The sequence below is a fragment of the Pelecanus crispus genome, chromosome 6 (assembly GCF_030463565.1).
Source record: "Pelecanus crispus isolate bPelCri1 chromosome 6, bPelCri1.pri, whole genome shotgun sequence".
NCBI classification, from domain to species: domain Eukaryota; kingdom Metazoa; phylum Chordata; class Aves; order Pelecaniformes; family Pelecanidae; genus Pelecanus; species Pelecanus crispus.
This window is the reverse complement of record NC_134648.1, coordinates 21408370-21427140: the sequence shown is the minus strand read 5'-3', so window position 1 is coordinate 21427140 and position 18771 is coordinate 21408370. Positions and strand designations below refer to the sequence as shown.

Sequence of the window (18771 nt, the reverse complement as noted above, 5' to 3'; positions counted from 1 at the left end):
ACTGGATCTGGCTGGGATGGAGCAGCGATGCTACACACGCCCGTCCGCTTACCTTGCAGGGTAGCTCTGTGGAGTTGTGCTCCTCATGCAGCAAGAATTGCAGCTGCTCTTAGGGAGAAGAGAGCAAATGTATGTGCACATGCTGTAATCTACAGTGGTTATGAGTGGGAAGCTGCTTGCTTTCCTTACTGGGCAGTGCTGGTGGTGTCTGCTCGGGAAGGGGCTGCAGGGAACTCTTACCTTCTGCTGGTACCGCTGGAATGCCAGGAATCCTCCTGCATCCCAGTTATCTGCCAGGAGAGCCTGAGCACAGCGCCTGGCCTCCCTCTCAGCATAGCTCTGCTGGCTTCCCCACACCCTCTTGAAAGAAACAGCATGGAAGTCAAGAACTCCCCACCCCCAAGTGCATACATTTTCCTAAAGCCTTTCATAGAAAGCTGCAAGGCTGGGGAGTGCAGCTTGCAGCACCTGCGGGTGCCCAGCACCCTGCAGTATTGAGCACTGCGGGTCTGGAGGTCCTTCACTCTGAAATTTCCTAGCGAGGGGATGCTGTTTGCTCTAAAAAATAAAACTCTGCAAATAAGTGCGAGAGACATGGGAGTTAGCTCTACCCAGGTCTTGAAGGGGGGGACCTTATCTGACCCTGAGATAATAAAACAACTTAAGTACTAGGTCTGATTTACTTAATTTTTTTTTTTTTTTCCTTACGCTTAAGAAAAGCGAGTTATGGCTGTGCTCGGGTGTTTGGTAGCTTTGGATACCTGCAGGCCCCAGTGAGCATGCTGAAGAGCTTGCCAGGCTTGACCAAACCTTTTGGCAGCGGGTGGCAGCTGGCTGAAGCGGTGTGGTGACAGCCGGTCTGAATCATCCAAGGGTGCTCCCTTGCCTGCTCTTTGAAATATGACTTGACCAAAAAAGGTAGCGTGGTATAATTGCTGAAGATACAGGGATTTACTGCGTCTGGGCAAATAGAGGAGCTTCTGTGCTAAAGTATTTTGGGGACTGGATGTAAAATGGGGTTGGGTGGGAGCTGGTCTGCTCCGGCAACGTGGGTGTTCTCCACCTCCATAGTGGAGATGTGTGTCGTGGTTGCCTTCACCATCGCCATGTGCTGCAGAGAAATACTGCTTAAGTGCATCTGCTAGGGTCCCCAGTGGTTCATCTCGACCATGTTTTTCAACGTCTCTCTGCCCTGTCCCGTTTTTGTCTTCTGCTATGGGAAAAACCTCCAGTGTGGCTTGGAAGTGACCCAAGCCTGGGTCCCCCCATGTGCTGGGGGGTGATGCTTTGGAACCAAATCCAGACAAGGAGTTGGTCCTCCCTGGCTGGGAGGCCATGATGTGCATGCCAAGGCTTTGGAGCAGAGTATTTCCTTGAGTTATGTGATGTCGGGTGCTGTGGTGAGCTAGGAAGAAGTCCAGGTACTGCTTGACAATGGGTCTGTGCCCGAGTTTAAATAAAGGCATGAGGGACGTTTTAAGTATTAGCTCTGTGTGTATGTGTTGTTTTTAAGAGCATCTTTTTAAGGGATGTTCCTGAATCTGTCCCAACTTGTCTATGCCCTTGTAAACCTGTGTAGTCAAATTAAGGCATAAGTGTGTCTCCATGGAAGGTTGTTAACAAAATCCTATTGTAAATGATTGCTAACAATTTTATGTCCTTCCATTTTTCAGATGCCAAGTTCATGAGCTTCTAAAAGCAGCTGATTAGATAATTTGTGGACTGGAGTCAGCACTTTCTTGAGCGCTGGGGTGCTTCCAACTGCCCCAGGCTAGTCATCTAGAATAACTTGTTGCTTCAAAAAAAAAAGAGGAAAGAAAGAGAAGGGGAGGGGGGGGGAACCACAACACAACACTTCTTACCTGAAGACATGGGTGGATCATCCATGAGCTGGAAACTTTGGGGCAGTTGATCTCTGGGGAAGCTGATCACTTTGGGAAGGCTTCCTCTGCTGCTTCATAACCCTGCTGCAGTGCAGGGCATGCTGGAGCTCTTGGTCTTAGGAGCCACATGCTCAAGCCTCCCCATGTCCCCCCAAGTGCCTCCTGTGTAACTGGGAGGCCTGGCCAGAGGATGCCACAGTGCTCTCAATGCTTTGGGGTCCAGCATCCCCCATGATGTCAGACCTGGCACTGTGTTCCTGAGCGCGGGGACTTTGGAGGCACCTATAGCATCCTGTAGGACAATATCTGGGTCAGCAGGGAAGCCCAGTGAGTGGCAGCTTCCCCTTTGCTCCCTGCTTTTCCTGCCAGCCCGGGGATGCCATTGGCAAGGAGTGGGCGCACACAGCTGGTGTTGTGAAGCTGCCCAGCTGAGGGATCGTAAGGAGAGCATTTTTTAGGGTTCTTGCTGGTTTAATGATTCCTGCAGGGAATATTGCTTTCCCCAGGAGGTGTGAGTATACAGCAGGGAGCTGGTCTCTGCCTCTGGATGCTTGCCTGAGGCAGCTGGTGGGGTGCAGGGGGTTGGATGAACACCACAGACATCTCTAGATAAGAATAAAGATGGGTTGGGTTGGTTTTTTTGGAGGCTCTGTGGTTGCTGTTTTCACTTGCTGATTTTTATTTATTTTCTTTTCAAGTTCTGGCAATGCTTGGAGGTTGCAGTGCTCCTTTCTGCAAAGAGCCAAACATACTCGTGGTGGGAAGGCTGGGTGGACCAAGGCAATGGGCTGCTACCTCTTTGCATGTCGTGATAAATGCTGGCTGGTTCCTGCAACATGAACCCTCCTGCTTCTCTGAGGGACAATTTGAGCTTAATTAATTGTGAGAAAGCATCTTATGGTCTCCTTGGGCTCTTGACCAGTATACTCAGGTCTTTGCTTAATGGTTTGTGCCTGTCGTTTCCCAGGCTTGCTCTGAGGACATCTCTCCTTCCTCTCCTCCCTGCTCTGATTCCTCTGGGATGCAGCTTTCTCAGGGCAGCTCATCAAGTCCTTGGGGCCCCATCCCAAAGGGTTGGCTCTGTGAGGCTTTCCTAGGGCTAACCCAGGCTGGACACCTGTTTGTACCACATTGGACCTGGTCCAAGGTATTCCCACCTCCCCCACCATCAGTGGGGGGAAAAAAAAGAAAATCTGTATCTGTGCAGGGCTTTGTACCGCAGAAAGGATTCCTGTAGGGTTTAAAAAAAAAAAAAAAGTCCTTTTCTATTGCTCTTTCTAATCTTTTAAAAATCTTACAAACTCAGCATCTTATGTTGCGAAAGGACATTTGCTCTCCCACTCTGCCAGGGAAATATCCCTGGGACCCAGGAGTGGATGTGCTAGAAACAACATCTCTTTGAGATGCTGCATGCCGAGGACTAGTTGTCCCTCAAATCTACTTTGCCTCAAGTAATTTTTGGAGTGTTTTAACGTGGTTTGAGGATTGCCTAGGCTGCAACATTGGACTCTTTGAATTTGTCTGGCTTTTTAATGACCTGCTGGGCGTATAAAGAAGTTGGGGTAGGAGGTTCAAAAGGCTGAGTTTCCCCAAAGCAACCCCAGGTGAGTATGAGTTGCATGAGGATTAAGCTCCTTAAATGCTTTGGAAAAAACAAGGTATTTCTACTGCATCTCCCTCCCCACACAGGCGGGAGGGCTGGCATGGTCCCCAGCACCAGTTCCCATCCCATTTTGGTCCTTCAGGTATCACCAAACGCTGACAGAGCCCCTCGACCCCCAGAGTTTGGGAGGAGGACACCTACATGCAGAGCGGGAGATGAAGCCCTTTGCTGGCATCAAAACCCCTTCAGCCAGAGGTTTGCCACCTCCCAGCAAGGTGGTTTCAGGGATTAAAGTTGGTCATGCAGCCATGATCTCCATTGCTTGTTGAAGGACAGTGACTAGTACCCCCCGATGGATGGCCCCTTACGTTTTGGTGCCAGATAGGGGATTGAGTTGCCTCTCCAGAGATGTGCCTCCATTTTAGTGCTTTAAAGAGCTTATTATCTCTGGGTGGGTTTAGGCAGGGATTGATAGCACCTCTGCCTAATTAATCATGTGCCAGGTAGTGTGAAAGCAGAGACTTCTGAAATACCCAAGTGTCTTATCAAAGGTTTCAGCCTGGATTAATTCTGGGTCTCTTGTTTATTTGACTTTGCATCTGCGTGTGTGTGAGAGAAAGAAAGGAGCAATTTCAGCTCTCAGCAAATGGCCATTAAAGGCCTTTTTAATCCTACAAAGTTATAAATAAATATCCATGACAGCATGCACCTGCATATTCATCAGTGCATCCTCTCCTCTGGAGACCCAGCAGTGAGTCTTTGGTGTGTGGCTGCTTTCCGAAGCAGGGTAGGAAACTGCAAGTTATTCTGGAAATGGAAAATAAAATCTGGAAGGTTTATCCCTGGTTTTGCATTTGCTAATTACCCTCTCCCCTAGGATGAGAATTGGAGTGGAAAGAGGATTGCTGGTGGCTGATGCCAGCTCTTCTGAAGGAGGCTGGAAGGCAGGTTGAGGGGATAATATTTGTAGGTCATTTGGCTTTCATGTCCCTGGTCCTACTGGGAGGAGAGGTGCAGAGCCTAAATTTTCCTGTAATCCTATAGAAATGAAATCCTTGATCGCTGTGAGATGAGACGGGGAGAGCGGCAGATCAGTGCCTGTCTCTGCTTGCCTTGTAGGTCATGGCCATCTTGTAGGCCAAGGCATATCTTGTCCTCTGGACTGGACTGGGTGAGCATCATGAGGAAGCTGCACTTTGAGGGTCATTTCTGGCTCTTCTTGGAGGCATTTGGAAAATTAGCTTGTTGGTTGGCTTTTCCCTATTTTGGTCTTGCTCTTGGTGGGGAAAAAATGGAAATTTGGAGGAAATTGAAACACTTATCTTCCTCTTTGGCTGGGAAGGAGAAAGCAGGTACTCTGGGTACTTTGGAGTATTTCCAAGGCTTGAACAAGCTCTTGCATCTCCAGATTTGCAGCATTCCTCTTGCATCCCACATGATGAGAAATATAAGCTGTTTTCTGACTTGAGGAATGGGCCATGTGTAATAACAGGGGAATATTCACAAATTGCATTATTGCTTTTGCTGATGGCCACTGTGGAAGATTAATGTGGCAGAGATGCTGGAGCCGCTGGCAGATGCGTGCTAGGGTTGTGTTTGCATGCGTATGGTCTGGCAAGTACCCCTCAGAGCCTGGCTTTTAAGAGCTGGATTGCAAGTCATCCCCTGAAGATGATGGGCATTTGGGCATCCTGGAGCTACTATGCTGGGGCTCGCAGCTGGGCAGCAGCTGCAGGTACAGTGGTGCCTGGACAGCTGAAGAGCAAGCACCAAATTTTTTTGTATTAAAAATAAAGGCAATAGTTTCAGGGAAAAATTGGGCAGTGGACTCAACCCTGAAAGGTTTTCAAGTCCAACCCCTAATCCTCAAGGCTGATCTAGGTCAGCCTAAAGCCCAAAGGTACTTAGACCCAGCCTTGCCCCAGTGCTGGGAGCTGGACACCTGAATACTACCCCAGCCCCTCCTGGGCTCGGTGTCTGGATGGGTTCAATTGCACAAGAAAAAAGGAGCATGGCAGTTGAAGAGTCTTTCCTCTTTCCCCTCTAATCTACATGTTATTGCTAATTTTGCTTTGCCCCCTTGAGAAGAAACTATGAATTTACTCTCAGCTGCTTTCATGAAGTCACTCTTCACTTGCACATCTGGGGTTGATGATAATGGTTACAGCAATAGCAGGTGCTGCTAATGTTTCCCTTGCAACTTTCATCTCTATGGCAGACTTTACTAGCCAGCCTTGCCAGCTCTTCTCCCACCATGGACGGTAACCATTAGTGCTGTAAGGGAGAAATATGATGCATTAAGGTAAGGAAGATGATCCTTCCTTTTCCAGGCTGAAACACTGTAATGTGAGTGTGTAGTAGGTGGAGGGGTTGGGTTTTTTGTTTCTTTTAATTTATAATGAGCTTGTGGTTGGTTGTTCATCTGTGCGGTGGACTGGCTAGTAAACATCCCTGAAATGTCATCGCTGCCCAAGATCCTTGATGTTTCAACATGGCTCTCAATGCTGGCCCACCATGGGCACAAATCTTGGCTTGTTTAAAAGGGGGGGAAAAAGAGTGCCCCAGCTCCTTTCCAGTGCTGTTTCTGAAGCCTTAGTGTGGGTCCAATGCTGTAGAATCAAAGAATGGTTTGGGTTGGAAGGGACCTTTAGAGATCACCTAGCCCAACCCCCCTGCAGTGAGCAGGGACAGCTTTAACCAGATCAGGTTGCTCAGAGCCCCATCCAACCTGACCTGGAATGTTTCCGGGGATGGGGCCTCCGCTGCCTCTCTGGGCAACCTGTTCCAGTGCTTCACCACCCTCATTGTAAAACATTTCTTCCTTATATCCGGTCTATACCTATTCTTCTTTAGTTTAAAACCATTACTCCTTGTCCTGTCACAACAGGCCTTGCTAAAAAGACTGTCCGCATCCTTCCTATAGGCCCCCTTTAAGTACCGAAAAGCCGCAATAAGGTCTCCCTGCAGCCTTCTCTTCTCCAGGCTGAACAACCCCAACTCTCTCAGCCTGGCCTCGTAGGAGAGGTGCTCCAGCCCTCGGATCATTTTTGTGGCCCTCCAACAGGTCCACGTCCTTCTTGTGCTGAGGGCCCCAGAGCTGGATGCAGTACTCCAGGTGAGGTCTCACCAGAGCAGAGCAGAGGGGCAGAATCACCTCCCTCGACCTGCTGGCCACGCTTCTTTTGATGCAGCCCAGGATACGGTTGGCTTTCTGGGCTGCAAGCGTACATTGCTGGCCCATGTCCAGCTTTTCATCCACCAGTACCCCCAAGTCCTTCTCCACAGGGCTGCTCTCAATCCCTTCATCCCCCAGCTTGTATTGATATCAGGGGTTGCCCCGTCCCAGGTGCAGGACCTTGCACTTGGCCTTGTGGAACCTCATGAGGTTCAACATGAGCTTGTCCAGGTCCCTTTGGATGACATCTCGTCCTTCTGGTGTGTCTACGACACCACTCAGCTTGGTGTTGTCTGCAAACTTGCTGAGGGTGCACTCCATTCCACTATGTCATTGATGAAGATATTAAACAGCACTGGTCCCAGTACAGACCCCTGAGGGACTCCACTTGTCACCAGTCTCCATGTGGACATCAAGCCATTGACCACTACCCTCTGGATGCAACCATCCAACCAGTTCTTTATCCACTGAACAGTCCACCCATCAAATCTGTATCTCTATTTAGAGAGAAGGATGTTGTGGGTGACTGTGTCAAAGGCTTTACAGAAATCCAAGTAGATGACATCCGTTGCTTTTCCCTTGTGCACTGATGCAGTCACTCCTTCACAGAAAGCCGCTAGGTTGGTCAGGCAGGACTTGCCCTTGGTGAAGCTGTGCTGGCTGTCTCAAATCACCTCCCTGTCCTCCATGTGCTTGAGCATAGCTTCTGGGAGGATCTGTTCTATGATCTTCGCAGGCACAGAGGTGAGGCTGACAGGTCAGTAGTTCCCAGGGTCCTCCTTTCTTCCCTTTTTAAAAATGGGCACAAGGTTTCCCTTCTTCCAGTCACCAGGGACTTCACCTGACTGCTATGACTTTTCAAATATCATGGAGAGTGGCTTGGCAACTACATCAGCCAATTCCCTCAGGACTCTGGGATGCATCTCATCAGGTCCCATAGACTTATGTACATTCAGGTTCTTCAGGTGGTCTTGAACCTGATCTTTCCTTACAGCAGAAGGGGCTTTACCCCCCTGGTCCCCATCTTGCAGTCCATCAATGCAGGAGGGGTGAGGAGAGAGGTTGCCCGTGAAGACCAAGGCAAAAAGGTTGTTGAGTACCTCAGCCTTCTCCTCATCCTTTGATACTAGGTTGGCGTTCTTGTTCATAAGGGGGGGTACACTTTCTTTAACCTTCCTTTTTTGGTTGACATACATGTAGAAGCCCTTCCTGTTATTCTTTACATTCCTTGCCAAATTCAGCTCCAGCCGTGCCTTGGCCTTCCCGACCCCATCCTTACACAAGCAGGCAGCTTCCCTGTACTCTTCCCAGGATACCTGTCCCTGCTTCCACTGCCTGTGCAGTTCCCTCTTGCTCTTTAGTTTGACTAGCATGTCTTGACTCAGCCATGCTGGTCTCTTCCCTTCCTTGCCTGATTTCTTACACCTGGGGACTGAGAGCTCTTGCACTCTATGGAAGGTGTCCTTAAAGATCTGCCAGCTCTGTTCTGTTCTCCTGTCCCTGAGGACCATTTCCCAGGGGGTCTTTCTGACTGTAGCAGACCCAAAAGCTTGGGTGAAACAAATGGTGAGAGAAATCCCCACAGGTGGAGATGGGATGGGGTGAGCTGCTTCTGCACTGGCCAGGGCATAAGCCTCCCTCACTTAAATCCCTGCCGAAGGCCAACACCCCAAGGCCCATCCCCATCCTGTGTCACAGCCCTGGGCAGGATTTGTCCCCAGCTCTTCCTGCCCTGCTCGACATTGGCCAGCCTTGCCGGCACACCCCAGGCTTGTTAGCGTGGGTCTGTAATTTTGGGGAGGAAGTGGAGCAGAAAATCCCCAAGCTTCTGTTTTGCTCTTAATGAGGGGTTGCTGGCATGGTGCCTATGTCTCTCTAGAAATGCGTCACTTTGGGCAGTTCCTGCAAGATCCTAATATATGGGACACGTCCCTCTTGGGGTGCCGGTGGACTTTGGCAGTGGTCTGTGGCTTCAGGCTCAAGTGATCTTCAGCTCTTGAGTGATGCAAGTGCCACAGGACTTAGTGTTTCCGGTCTTGGCCCTTCAATCTCCTTTGAGTGCAAAAAGCTCTTGAAACGTGGATGTAACTTCTTCAGATGCTGAGCGTGCATTATGCATCGTAAGATACCCCCAGCAGAAGCTGTTTGCTATGGAAGCACAACAGAGCCTGGGGGTGCGTGTGGGCTGAGATCTGTCTGCATGTCTCTGGTAAAGCTGCACCTTCAAGGTACGTTTGCAGTACCCCTATCCCCAGCTGGGGTTTCTCCACCTGAAGGAGGAAAGAAAAGCAGAGTCCACAAAGCCCTCGTGTGGTTTTGAAACTACTGATTTCAGTAATTTGCTGATTTTTTTAGGGCTTGCTGTCAGGCACGCTGTGGCAGAGAAGCAAGCTGGATGGGGCATGATGGGCAGACCAAGGATGCGGGGACTATTATGGCCACCCTTAGATAAGCTGCTCGGGTGTGAATTAGAGCCCTGTGCCTGCTGCTTCCTTGCTCCTGGGTATTTGTGGCTGCCTTGCATAAGAGCTGGTGGCTTCAATAGGCCTGGGGGGTGAGTAATGCTTGCACACCCTCCCTGTGATGGAAGGATGAAGAGCTGCCTCTCTGGACTGTGGCTGCTCTGGTAGGACTTGTTTGTCATCTCTTGAGCTCGTTTAACCCCTGTCAGCTCTTTGCGCCAGGATGAAGTAACCCATTTGCTGCCCTGGGCTAGAGCCCTGTGCCTGTGCCCTGCCTGCACCCTGATGGCCCCCACGCTGCAGCAGAGGATGATGACCTCTTTGGTAGGTGGCCCTCTTGGCTGCTTTGCACCAGGCCAGGAGATGGTGTCCCTTCAGGATCCTGGGGTCAGCATCCTCAGGATGAGCATGGCACTGTGGAAAGGTCCTGCACCACGTGGCTGCAGGCAGGGCTTTGCCTGGTGTTCCCGGCTGTGGTTGCCAGTCTGCTGCACAGACAGCTTGTTCAAGAGCCGTGGATGATCATCTCCACCCAGTGTGGGACCTGCCAGCCCAGGAAGAGCCACAGTGTCAAGCCTTGCCATGGCTGATCATGTCCACCCAGCAGGGGAACTGCAAGCCTGGGAAGTGCCACGGTGTCAAGCCTTGCCATGGCTGATCTCTGCCCAGCGTTGGACCTGCCAGTAGTTTCAACCTTTGTGCATGGCCTCAACCTTTGACTGCATCATCATCTTCTGGCCTGGGATGGATATGGCATGGAAAGCTCAGCAGAGCTGCTCTATCCCTGCAGCACCCCAGCCAAGGGCAGGTGATGCTGCTCCAGAAGAGGGACCCTAGGCAGGAGGACACTTTTGATGGGCTGGAGGGGAGCCTGGACCACAGCCCATCCCCTCCAACCTGCTGCAGGATGAGCGCTGTCAGAAGACTTCAGTTCCCTGTGGATCTTTTCCATGTTGGGTCACCTCTCCACATTTGAGTAACAGGGAGGCTTTTGTCCCACCAGAAGGTTTCAGCACACGGGCAAGTACCATCTCTTCCCTTTGGTGCTCAGGAGTTGAGCCTGGTGCTTCGGTCAGGGAGGGACCTCAGGAAGCATTAAATAGCTGCTGGATGCGTCACCACAGCAGCTTATCCGGGGCAGTGAGTCATGGCCAGCCTGCCAGCACTCTGGCATGCGGGATGGTGGCATGGGGCCACTCCTCCCCTCCCTACTTGCTGTTTACTCATGTCTTGGGGTTTTTTTTCACTCGTGTGTCTGCGCACAGCTTGGGGTGAGCATCTCCCCCGGCATCAGGCAGGAGAAGAGTGAGAGGGTCAGGTTCAAAGCAGGAATAAAATGACTGAGAATAGCCCAGCATCTGCCTGGAGTGCATCGAAAGGGATGCAGAGCTGCTGGTCCCCATGGACACCTTGATCCTCCTTGGATGATGGGCTCATCACAGCCTGCTCTCAAGTACAAAAACATCTTTATTAATTATGAGTCTTTATAACCCTACCCCCAGCCCAAACCCTGACCTGAAAGGCTAGTCTTCTGGCTTTTTGCAGTTTTAATTAGGCTTGCTGGGAAGCTCTCCCTGTGCCGCTGCTCTCCTGCCTGCCTGGCCCCATACCCAGCTCTCTGCCAGAGGATGGACATTGTAAGGGAGGTGAACAAACCCCCAGAAATAGGCGAAACCTCAGTGCTGGTGGGATGCTAGGCTCAAAACCTTCATGCTGGTCCCAGGTGGTGCTTGTTTAGGAGCTCTGGTAGAGGCCTTTGGGATGCTTTGGTATTTAGGTTGCAGCTGGCCTTGCTGTTGGGTGCAAAATTGGTGGGTTTTTTCCTAACTGGATTTTGTGTCTGTGTGTGTGGCAAAATGTGGGAGAAAGACACTTGCAAAGTGTTTGCAGTCCTTGGCTGGAAGGTGCTGTCTCAGCTTCTGAGAGTGCCTGTGGGGGGCATGGCAGGGTCTCTGCAGGTTGGTGGCGGTCCTGGCTTCTGTAAGGAGGGTTGTATTATTTCAGGACCAGGGAGATCACCAAACCCTTGTGAGTCCCAGCAGCCATCAGGATGGCAGTTTGCAGGAGCTGTGTGAAATGTGCATCTTCCTGCATGTGCAGAAATGCTTCTTCATCTCCTCTTCCTTTAGCCCGACAGCCTCAGGGAGGCTGGGAGATGGCAGTGCCAGGAAACAAAATAAAGCTGCAAGATCCGAGATTGTTAATTTTTTTAAAAAAAATTTAGTGTCAGCATTTGAAATTCCAACTCCCAGTTAGGAAATTTGTTGAAGTCGTGGTATGAATCATCCCTATCCTCAATTTTAGGACCCATCACATGGGGAAGAGAGCAGAAAATTAGTCACTTTGTTAATCTGCTTCCAATAAAAATGATTTAGAAACCCATGGTGGGGGCATAAGAATAAAATGAGAGTGGCTTTTGGCAGTAGCTGTCATGCATCCTGGTGCCCGCAGGCACCTGCTCACTTCCCTGTGCTGTTTTCAGGGCAGCCGGCAGGGCCTGGCAGCTGCCTGCACTTCTGGTTCATGATCAAAGTGACCTCCTAGGGTGAATACAAACAGAGGCAGCTGGAAACTGGTCTCCCACTGAGAAGTGCTTCTTCCCCAAGAAAAGCAATTCTCACCCAAAAAAAAGCCCTTTTTGCTACCTGGTGGTGTAACGAAGGCACCCGCTAATTAAAGCAGGGGGTTGACAGTGAAGCTTTGGCGGGGGGGGGGAGTCATATTTGCAATTGGAGCAAGGAGACTGCTCCCCAGCTGCTGATTTTTCAGGAGTGATGGTGAAGAGCTGGGGAGGGCTGCAGCTGAGGTGATGCTGGGGTGAGGTGGAGGTTTTGGGGTTTATTGCCTGGCTTTTAGGGTGGTTTGTGGGTTTTGTGTGGTGGTTTTTTCTTTTTTTTTTTTTTTTTTTTTGAACCAGGGTGATGGTGGCACAGTGGGATATTGGGAACGAGATGCTGCATGCAGGTTGTGATGTGTCCCCCGGAGCAGGGACTGGGGGATGTGAGGAGCATCGCTGGTCCCCCAAAATGAGAATGAACTGCCTTCATCCCATCAGTTCCTCCGTGAGCCCAGGGCTTTGGGGGAAGAGGGGCAGCTGGGCTGGTTTTCAGTGGGCTGGGGGAGCTGATCCTGCCCTGGGAAGGGGAGAGGAGGGAGCAGCCCCCAGCCCTATTTACCACCCCCTTGCAAGGGGGCAGATAACATCCCGTATCTGGCAGCGAGCTGGGGACGGCAACCCCCAAAAACCCCAGGAGCTACAGGGATCCATCCATTAACAGGGACTCCCCACGCTTGCATGGATTTAAGGAAATGATAATAGAAATGATTGGATTTTGGGGTGCTGGGGGATGTGGCAGCAGGCAATGCAGCAGGGAGGAATGCAGCAGCTGTATTTTGAGGGGGGGGGGGGTCCCCCTATGTCAGGAGGAAAAACTGGCTGCTGCCGCTCCCAGCTTTTTAGCGGTGGTGTGCTGCGCGCTGCCTGCTGGTAAATGATTGCTGGAGTGGCCAGCCAAGGCGGGGCCGGAGGTTGGTGCTGAGTTTGAACCCAAACAGGTGCCTGGGACTGGTGCGCCGGCAGCCATCCTGCTCCTGTACCCGGCAGCATTTGGCAACCCCTGGGTTTTTTGGGCAAGGTGAGGCTGTGCGACGCGACTCAACTGGCTGGGTTATTTTTTCTGATTTATTTTTAAACCCATGGCCTCCCCATGGGGTCGGGGCAGGGGAAACTGGGTTCAATGCTAGCCAGGTCCCTGGCTGGGGGGGGGGGGGGGGGGCAGTGCTCCCCGGGATGCATTGCCACCCCAATTTTGGTGTTAGGGTGCTATGGCAGGAGGGGACGGACGGTGGCTTCGGGGTGAGCTGGGTGGTGCCACGGCAGCACCTGGACTTTGCTCTGTGCCGGGGGCCTGTTGCAGCCTTGAATGCACAGGGTGGGGGGAGCGGTGCCAAAAGCCAGCTTTGAAATTAAATTGGGCTAAACCTTGCAAATTTTAGTGGTTTTGGGCTCACAGGGAGGTCGGCCGAGCCCAAGGTGCCCTTCACCCCCACCAGTTTTCCCCGGCTGCCCAGCCAAGGCAAACATGAGCTCAGCGCCGAGGTATTTGCAGCGGCTGCTCTGTGCCCACGTTTCAGGGTGGCACTGACGGGACCCGGCACCCACAGGGAACAGCATCGCTGAGCTGTATGTTCCCTGGTTTCTCCTTGCCTTTCTTGCACCATGCCTAAAATCCCTCATTGCCGGAGGGGGGACCCTTCAAGCCTTCCCTTTGATTACTCAAGCAGGCAACAAAAAATAAGCAAGAAGTGGTGTTTAACCCGAGGTCAAGCTTTCTTGGAGCCTGGCTGCAAACTTGGGAGATCTGGAGCTGAGGGTTGGAGAGGCTGTGACCAGCTGGGTTAGGTTGAGAAAGCAGTTTGGGACCCTCTGGATGGAGTGCCTGTAAATTTCCTATACACCTTCTACCACCCAGGGCTTTCAGACATGCCTGATGCTAGAAAAAGCAGTATTATAGGGGGGAAAAAAGGTATATCTTTGTTTGCATTGTGTTTGAAAACACCATAAGCTCAAATATTTGAGTTCTTTATAGCTTGTGCTTAATTTCGTTTATGCTGCTGGAGGAGGCAGGAGCTGGGTGCACCCAGACTAATGGGTGTTATTTTAACGCAGGAGAAGTAACTGCTGGGTGGGAGTTGGGCTGCGCCCCAGTGTTGGGCAGAGCATCCCCAGGGAGCCCAGGCTTTGCCATGGGTGTTCATGCCTGGCTCCCCCTCCCAAACCCCACCTTTGGCCATATTTTTGTGCAGAAAGAGGCTTTATTTTAATTTCTTAATCCATCTCCGATAAATTGAGATGGATGTAAATAGATTTAAAAGTGCATTATCTGCACCTTCTCTCAATATTCTGTTGTGAGGCTGGGCAGCTGGTGGTTTCTCCGCCTTTTCCAATATTATTTGGAAAATCCCCTGGTGCCGCGCTGCCAAACTGTCAGAGAAATCACAGTGAAAGTCCAGCAAACCCATTAAAAGTCTGCATTCACAGCAGAAATAACCTGGGCATCTTCTTCTGGGCACCATGCAGGCACATAAAGCCCATCACTTCCCACCATGGGAAGATTTGGAACCACTGCCCAGACAGAGAGGGAAAACAAAAAATTTGGTGGGTTTTTTTTTTTTTTTTCAGATGAACATCAGTGTTTTAATAATATCAACAAAAATGCAATCTGTGCTCAGGGAGAGCCACAAGAGATGGATGGAGGGCAGCAGCAAGTAATTGCTTGGTCTAGGATGTACTTTACGGGATGTTGGTGTTAAAGACGATTTAATAATGCTGCTCTTAAAGCATCTCATATTCCTCATTAGCAGCTTAGGATGGAAGCCTGATATCTTTTCTCCCCGCAGGCATCCCATCCTGCAATGACCCAGCACACCTGAAGCCCAGCAGCCACAGAGATGGAGCTGAAGGTCTGGGTGGATGGGATCCAGAGGGTCGTCTGCGGTGTCTCGGAGCAAACCACCTGCCAAGAAGTGGTCATCGCCTTGGCGCGGGCCATTGGTGAGCCATCTCCATCTGTTGGGGGGATGCTCCTTGGCGGGTGGAGGCATCTGCCAAGGGGATGCTCCATCTGCAGGTGCTTCCTGGGAAGAGGAGACCTTGGGTGGGTGGGGGTCCTGCTCTGGGGTGGTGGGGACGTCACGAGCTGCTGGCTGTGGGGCAGCAGACTCGGCACACCACTGCTGGCCATGGCTTTCCCCATCTGATGTGCTCACCTCCTCCTGGCAGGTCAGACGGGCCGCTATGTGCTGGTGCAGAAGCTGCGGGAGAAGGAGCGGCAGCTGCTGCCGCTGGAGTGCCCCTTGGAGTCGCTGGCCAAGTGCGGGCAGTATGCCAACGATGTGCAGTTTGTCCTGCGGCGGACGGGCCCCAGCGTGGCTGAGCGGCCCTCCTCGGAGGGTGCTCCCCAAGCCCCTGAGAGGACGTTCATCAGGGCCAGCTTGCCCATCAAGCCCAGGCCCACTGGCACAGATGCACCCCGTTCCTGGGAGCCAAAAAAATCCATGACCTTCAACTTGGGTCCTACAGGCTCCAGTGAACCGTTTGCTGTAAGCCGCTGGAGGCACCAAGCACGGGAAGGGATGGACTTGGAGGGTGGTGGGGTTGTCCAACCCTCCAAGGAGGAGCTGTTTAGGAGGGTGCTGCGGCAGCAGGAGCAGCTGCATTCCTTGGAGGCCCATGGGGACACCCTGGAGATGGACTTACGGCTCTGGGAGCGCAGCCGGCTCGCTGGCCAGGAGGACGAGATCCTCTACCTGGAGCACCTGGTACGGAGGAATGAGACGGAGCTGGGCGAGGAGGAGTTTTGGCAGAGCGAGCTCCGGCTGGAGAAGGAGTGTGAGCGGGAGCGGCAGGAGCGGGTTAGGAGCCTGCGGGCCAGCCTGGAGGAGTACACCCAGAGGATCTACGAGCTGAGTGCTCAGACCGAAGCCCTGCAGGAGGAGATCCAGTGGGAGATGGCAGAGAGGGCCAAGAGGGGGAAGGAGACCCCTGCGCCCAGCCCCACAGAACTGGAGGACATGGCTGCCAAGATGAAAAGGGACCTGGAGGCCAAGGTCAAGCAAGGCACCCAGCTGGAGAGCAACCTGGCCAGTGTGGAGAAGGCCCTGGAGGAAGCTGAAAGGAACCTGCAGGTAGATAGGACCGGGTTGAGCAGCCCCATGGGGTGGTGGGACCTTCAGGAGGGGATGGGACCAGCTTTCCAGCAGCATGGGGCCGATGGGTGGAGTGGGGTTGGTCCTGCCCCACCTGGCCAGTGAGTGTAGGGCTGGGTGCACAGAGGTGGCTCAGCAGCAGTGACCGCTGTCAGGGGGACACCACCACTCTCACCCGGCTGGTGCAGGGTTCCACACCCATCAGTCTCTGTACAAGCTGCATCTGGGCTGGGGCTGCTGCTGGCTGGTGCAGAGGGAGCACAGCATCACCCTGCTGTGGCTTGGACGATGGTGCTAGAGCAAACGGTCCATGTGCGGGGTCGGTGATGTTGGCGCAGGGGTCAATGTCATCTTAGATAAAGGAGTCGCGGAGGGGGTATAGTGTAGGTCCCTATGGTGCCTGTGCACGAAGCCTTTTGACAATGCAAGCTGTGCAGGGGCTTGGGCTCATTGCAGGGAGCTGCGTGGTGTGGAGATGGCAGCCATGGGGCTGACCTGTGATGCCCCCCCCCACCTTGCCTGTCCTGGCCCCCCCAGCATCAGGGGGTCCAGGCACTGCGTGACGTCTGCCCTCTGCTCACTGGGTCCCCTTTGGTGGAGCAAAAGGGAGAAGCTTTTGCCCAGCCAGGCGGTGGTAGCTGCCCTTCCCCAGAGTGGCTATGCTTCTAGCATCTTGTCTTGAGCATCTCGTTTGTGTCCAGTGTCTCCCAGCACCAAGGTTTGACGGCTGCTCACACCCTCTTGTGGAGACACAGCAAAGCAGGGCTGTTCCCAAAACAACACCTTCCTTGTCCCCACTACCTGGGCACCCCTCTTCCCACAGGCCCTCGCAGAGGGGCAGCTGAGCCGCAGTACCCTTGAGGTTCCCTCTGCCAGCTCTGGCTCGGTGAGCCCCAGCTGGGGGAGCAGCCCTGGGGGGGGGTATGCCAGCTGGTTTTGGGGCTTGGGGGGGGACATGCAGCTCACCCTGTCCTCCCCCTCGGTGTCTGTTTTGCAGGCTCAGACCCAAGAGCTGGAGGAATTAAATAAGGAGCTGAGGCAGTGTAATTTGCAGCAGTTTATTCAGCAGACGGGGGCCACGGTGACTGTCCTGCAGGCCAGGTCCGAGGAGGATGCCCAGCCGGAGCCGAGCCTGCGCGAGCTGCCAGCCTGCCGGAGAAACGGAGGTCAGCACGCTGCCGCCGGCTCGGCCGCGGGGGCTGCTCGGCAGGACCCCTGCCTGCTCCCTGCCTCCGCCTCCAAGGGGGTCAGCCCCAAAGCTGGCTGCTTCTGCCCTGGGCGCTGAGGTTAGGCAGCAGGGATGGGGTTTTAGTGCTGGCATGGTGGTCGCTCACCACCCTGGGGGGGTGTCTGAGGTTTTCCAGCCCCAGGGTTCCTTCCTCTTCCCCACTGAAGCCTTGGGACTGCTTGGAGCCGTGCTCAGGGGTCGAATCCTGTGTTGGTTTTGGGGCTGGCGTGGCCGCAGGGAGCTTTCCTTCGCAGCATTACTGCATGTTACCACGGCGGCAGTGGCAAAAAGCAGGCGGCCAAGGGCCAGTATCAGCCCCTGGGGGCTGGTGGGGATGGGCTCCAGCTGCTGCTGACCTCTCTGTGTTTGGCAAGTGAAGGGTGAGTGTGGTGTCCGGGGCCACTTCTGCATCTTCACAGGGACAAGAGGAGGTGGCAGGGGGCTCTGTGGAAGGGGACAGAGGAAAACAGGGACCCAGTCGTTTCTCCTTTGGAGAGGGTGATGTGGCTGCTCTGCGACACTGCAGCAGCTGTGCCTGGCAAGTGCAGGAGGTGTGAGCCCTGCCTGAGCCAGGCATTTTTTCCCCATCCCGTAGGTTTTCCTCCCACCGCCGGCACCGACTCGCCTCCCCAGGCCAGCACCAAGCAGCTCCTCGGCCATCCCAGGACCCTGCCAGAGCCCCTGGTGTCCAGCCTGAACCCTGAGGGTGTGTACATCCTGGCAGGCCCCCCCGGAGCGTGAGCCGGGCTGGGGAGGATGTATGGGAAGGGGGCAGAGGCTTCTGCTGCCCAAAACAGGCTGCAGAGAGCGAGCGTGTGCTGGGAGCAGGAGGTTGGAGCTATTTATAGATGCCATTAGGAAGAGCAAAGCTTACACCCTGGCAGCCTCCGCTCTGCTGCCAGGGGCTCGCACGCTGGCGGTCTGGCTCTCTGCCCTGCCCAGAGCTGCGGAGGATGCCCTCATCCCCTCTCCTGCCACCCTGCGTCCCCTGGGGCTAAGACCTTGCTAGGATTAAGATGGGAGGATTTGGCTCCCGTCTTTTACAGCAGTCACTTTTGCTCCATCTTGGGGACCAGTTCACCCCAAAACCCTTTCCACCTCCCATGACTCTCTTTCCACCTTGCACCACGTTTTTTGGGTGCAGCAAAAGCAAGCTGTGATGTCCCTGCCTGCCATGGTGATGCTGCCTGCATCCCATTCCCACCCACGCCACCATCCCCTCGGCAAAACCCTACTGCCATCCTCCTCGTGGCCTGGAATGTCCATCCCTGTCTCACCAGATGCTGCAGGGTCTGCATGACCGTCTCCCAGTCCAGGCTTTGCGCTCGCGTACGTCCTGTTTTCTATTCCGCTTTTCTTTTTTTCTTTTCATGAGCACTCACCCACCATGATGGGGCCGCTCAGGTTGGTTTTGTCTTGTCTTGCAGTCATATCAACCAGGCAGAGTATCTGGAGGTAGAAGGGCCCGGCCAGCGGAGGATCGATTGCCTTGCAAGTGTAACTGTATAAATAAACCTTATTATATATATAATTTTTTTTTACTGCTTTATATCGTGAGTGGATGTGGACGGCCAGACAGAGTATTTTTACAGACTGAAAAAAAAAAAAAACCAAACCAAACAGCGACCGACGACACAAAGCAACCCTCTTCCCCTGCAGACGAAGCAACCCCCTTCTATTTTTTTTTTTTTTAAAGTGAATGCTATATCCAA

General features: G+C 53.1%; 1 protein-coding gene across 1 annotated transcript; it reads left to right on the top strand.

Moving 5' to 3' along the window:
- The first annotated feature begins 14574 nt into the window (after positions 1–14574).
- Positions 14575–18518, top strand: RASSF7 (Ras association domain family member 7). The gene is made up of 5 exons (XM_075713016.1): positions 14575–14677; positions 14906–15810; positions 16829–16997; positions 17655–17765; positions 18487–18518. Exons 1-5 carry the CDS (start codon positions 14575–14577, stop codon positions 18516–18518), a joined length of 1320 nt encoding a protein of 439 aa, XP_075569131.1.
- The last annotated feature ends 253 nt before the right edge of the window (positions 18519–18771 follow it).

What these genes read in the sequence shown, in the direction of transcription:
- RASSF7 (XM_075713016.1), top strand. Translation starts at nt 14,575, where the DNA reads ATGGAGCTGAAGGTCTGGGTGGATGGGATCCAGAGGGTCGTCTGCGGT. An exon ending in AAGCTGAAAGGAACCTGCAG is followed by an intron (nt 15,811 to 16,828) that starts GTAGATAGGACC and finishes TCTGTTTTGCAG; the next exon opens with GCTCAGACCCAAGAGCTGGA. An exon ending in AGCCTGCCGGAGAAACGGAG is followed by an intron (nt 16,998 to 17,654) that starts GTCAGCACGCTG and finishes CCCATCCCGTAG; the next exon opens with GTTTTCCTCCCACCGCCGGC.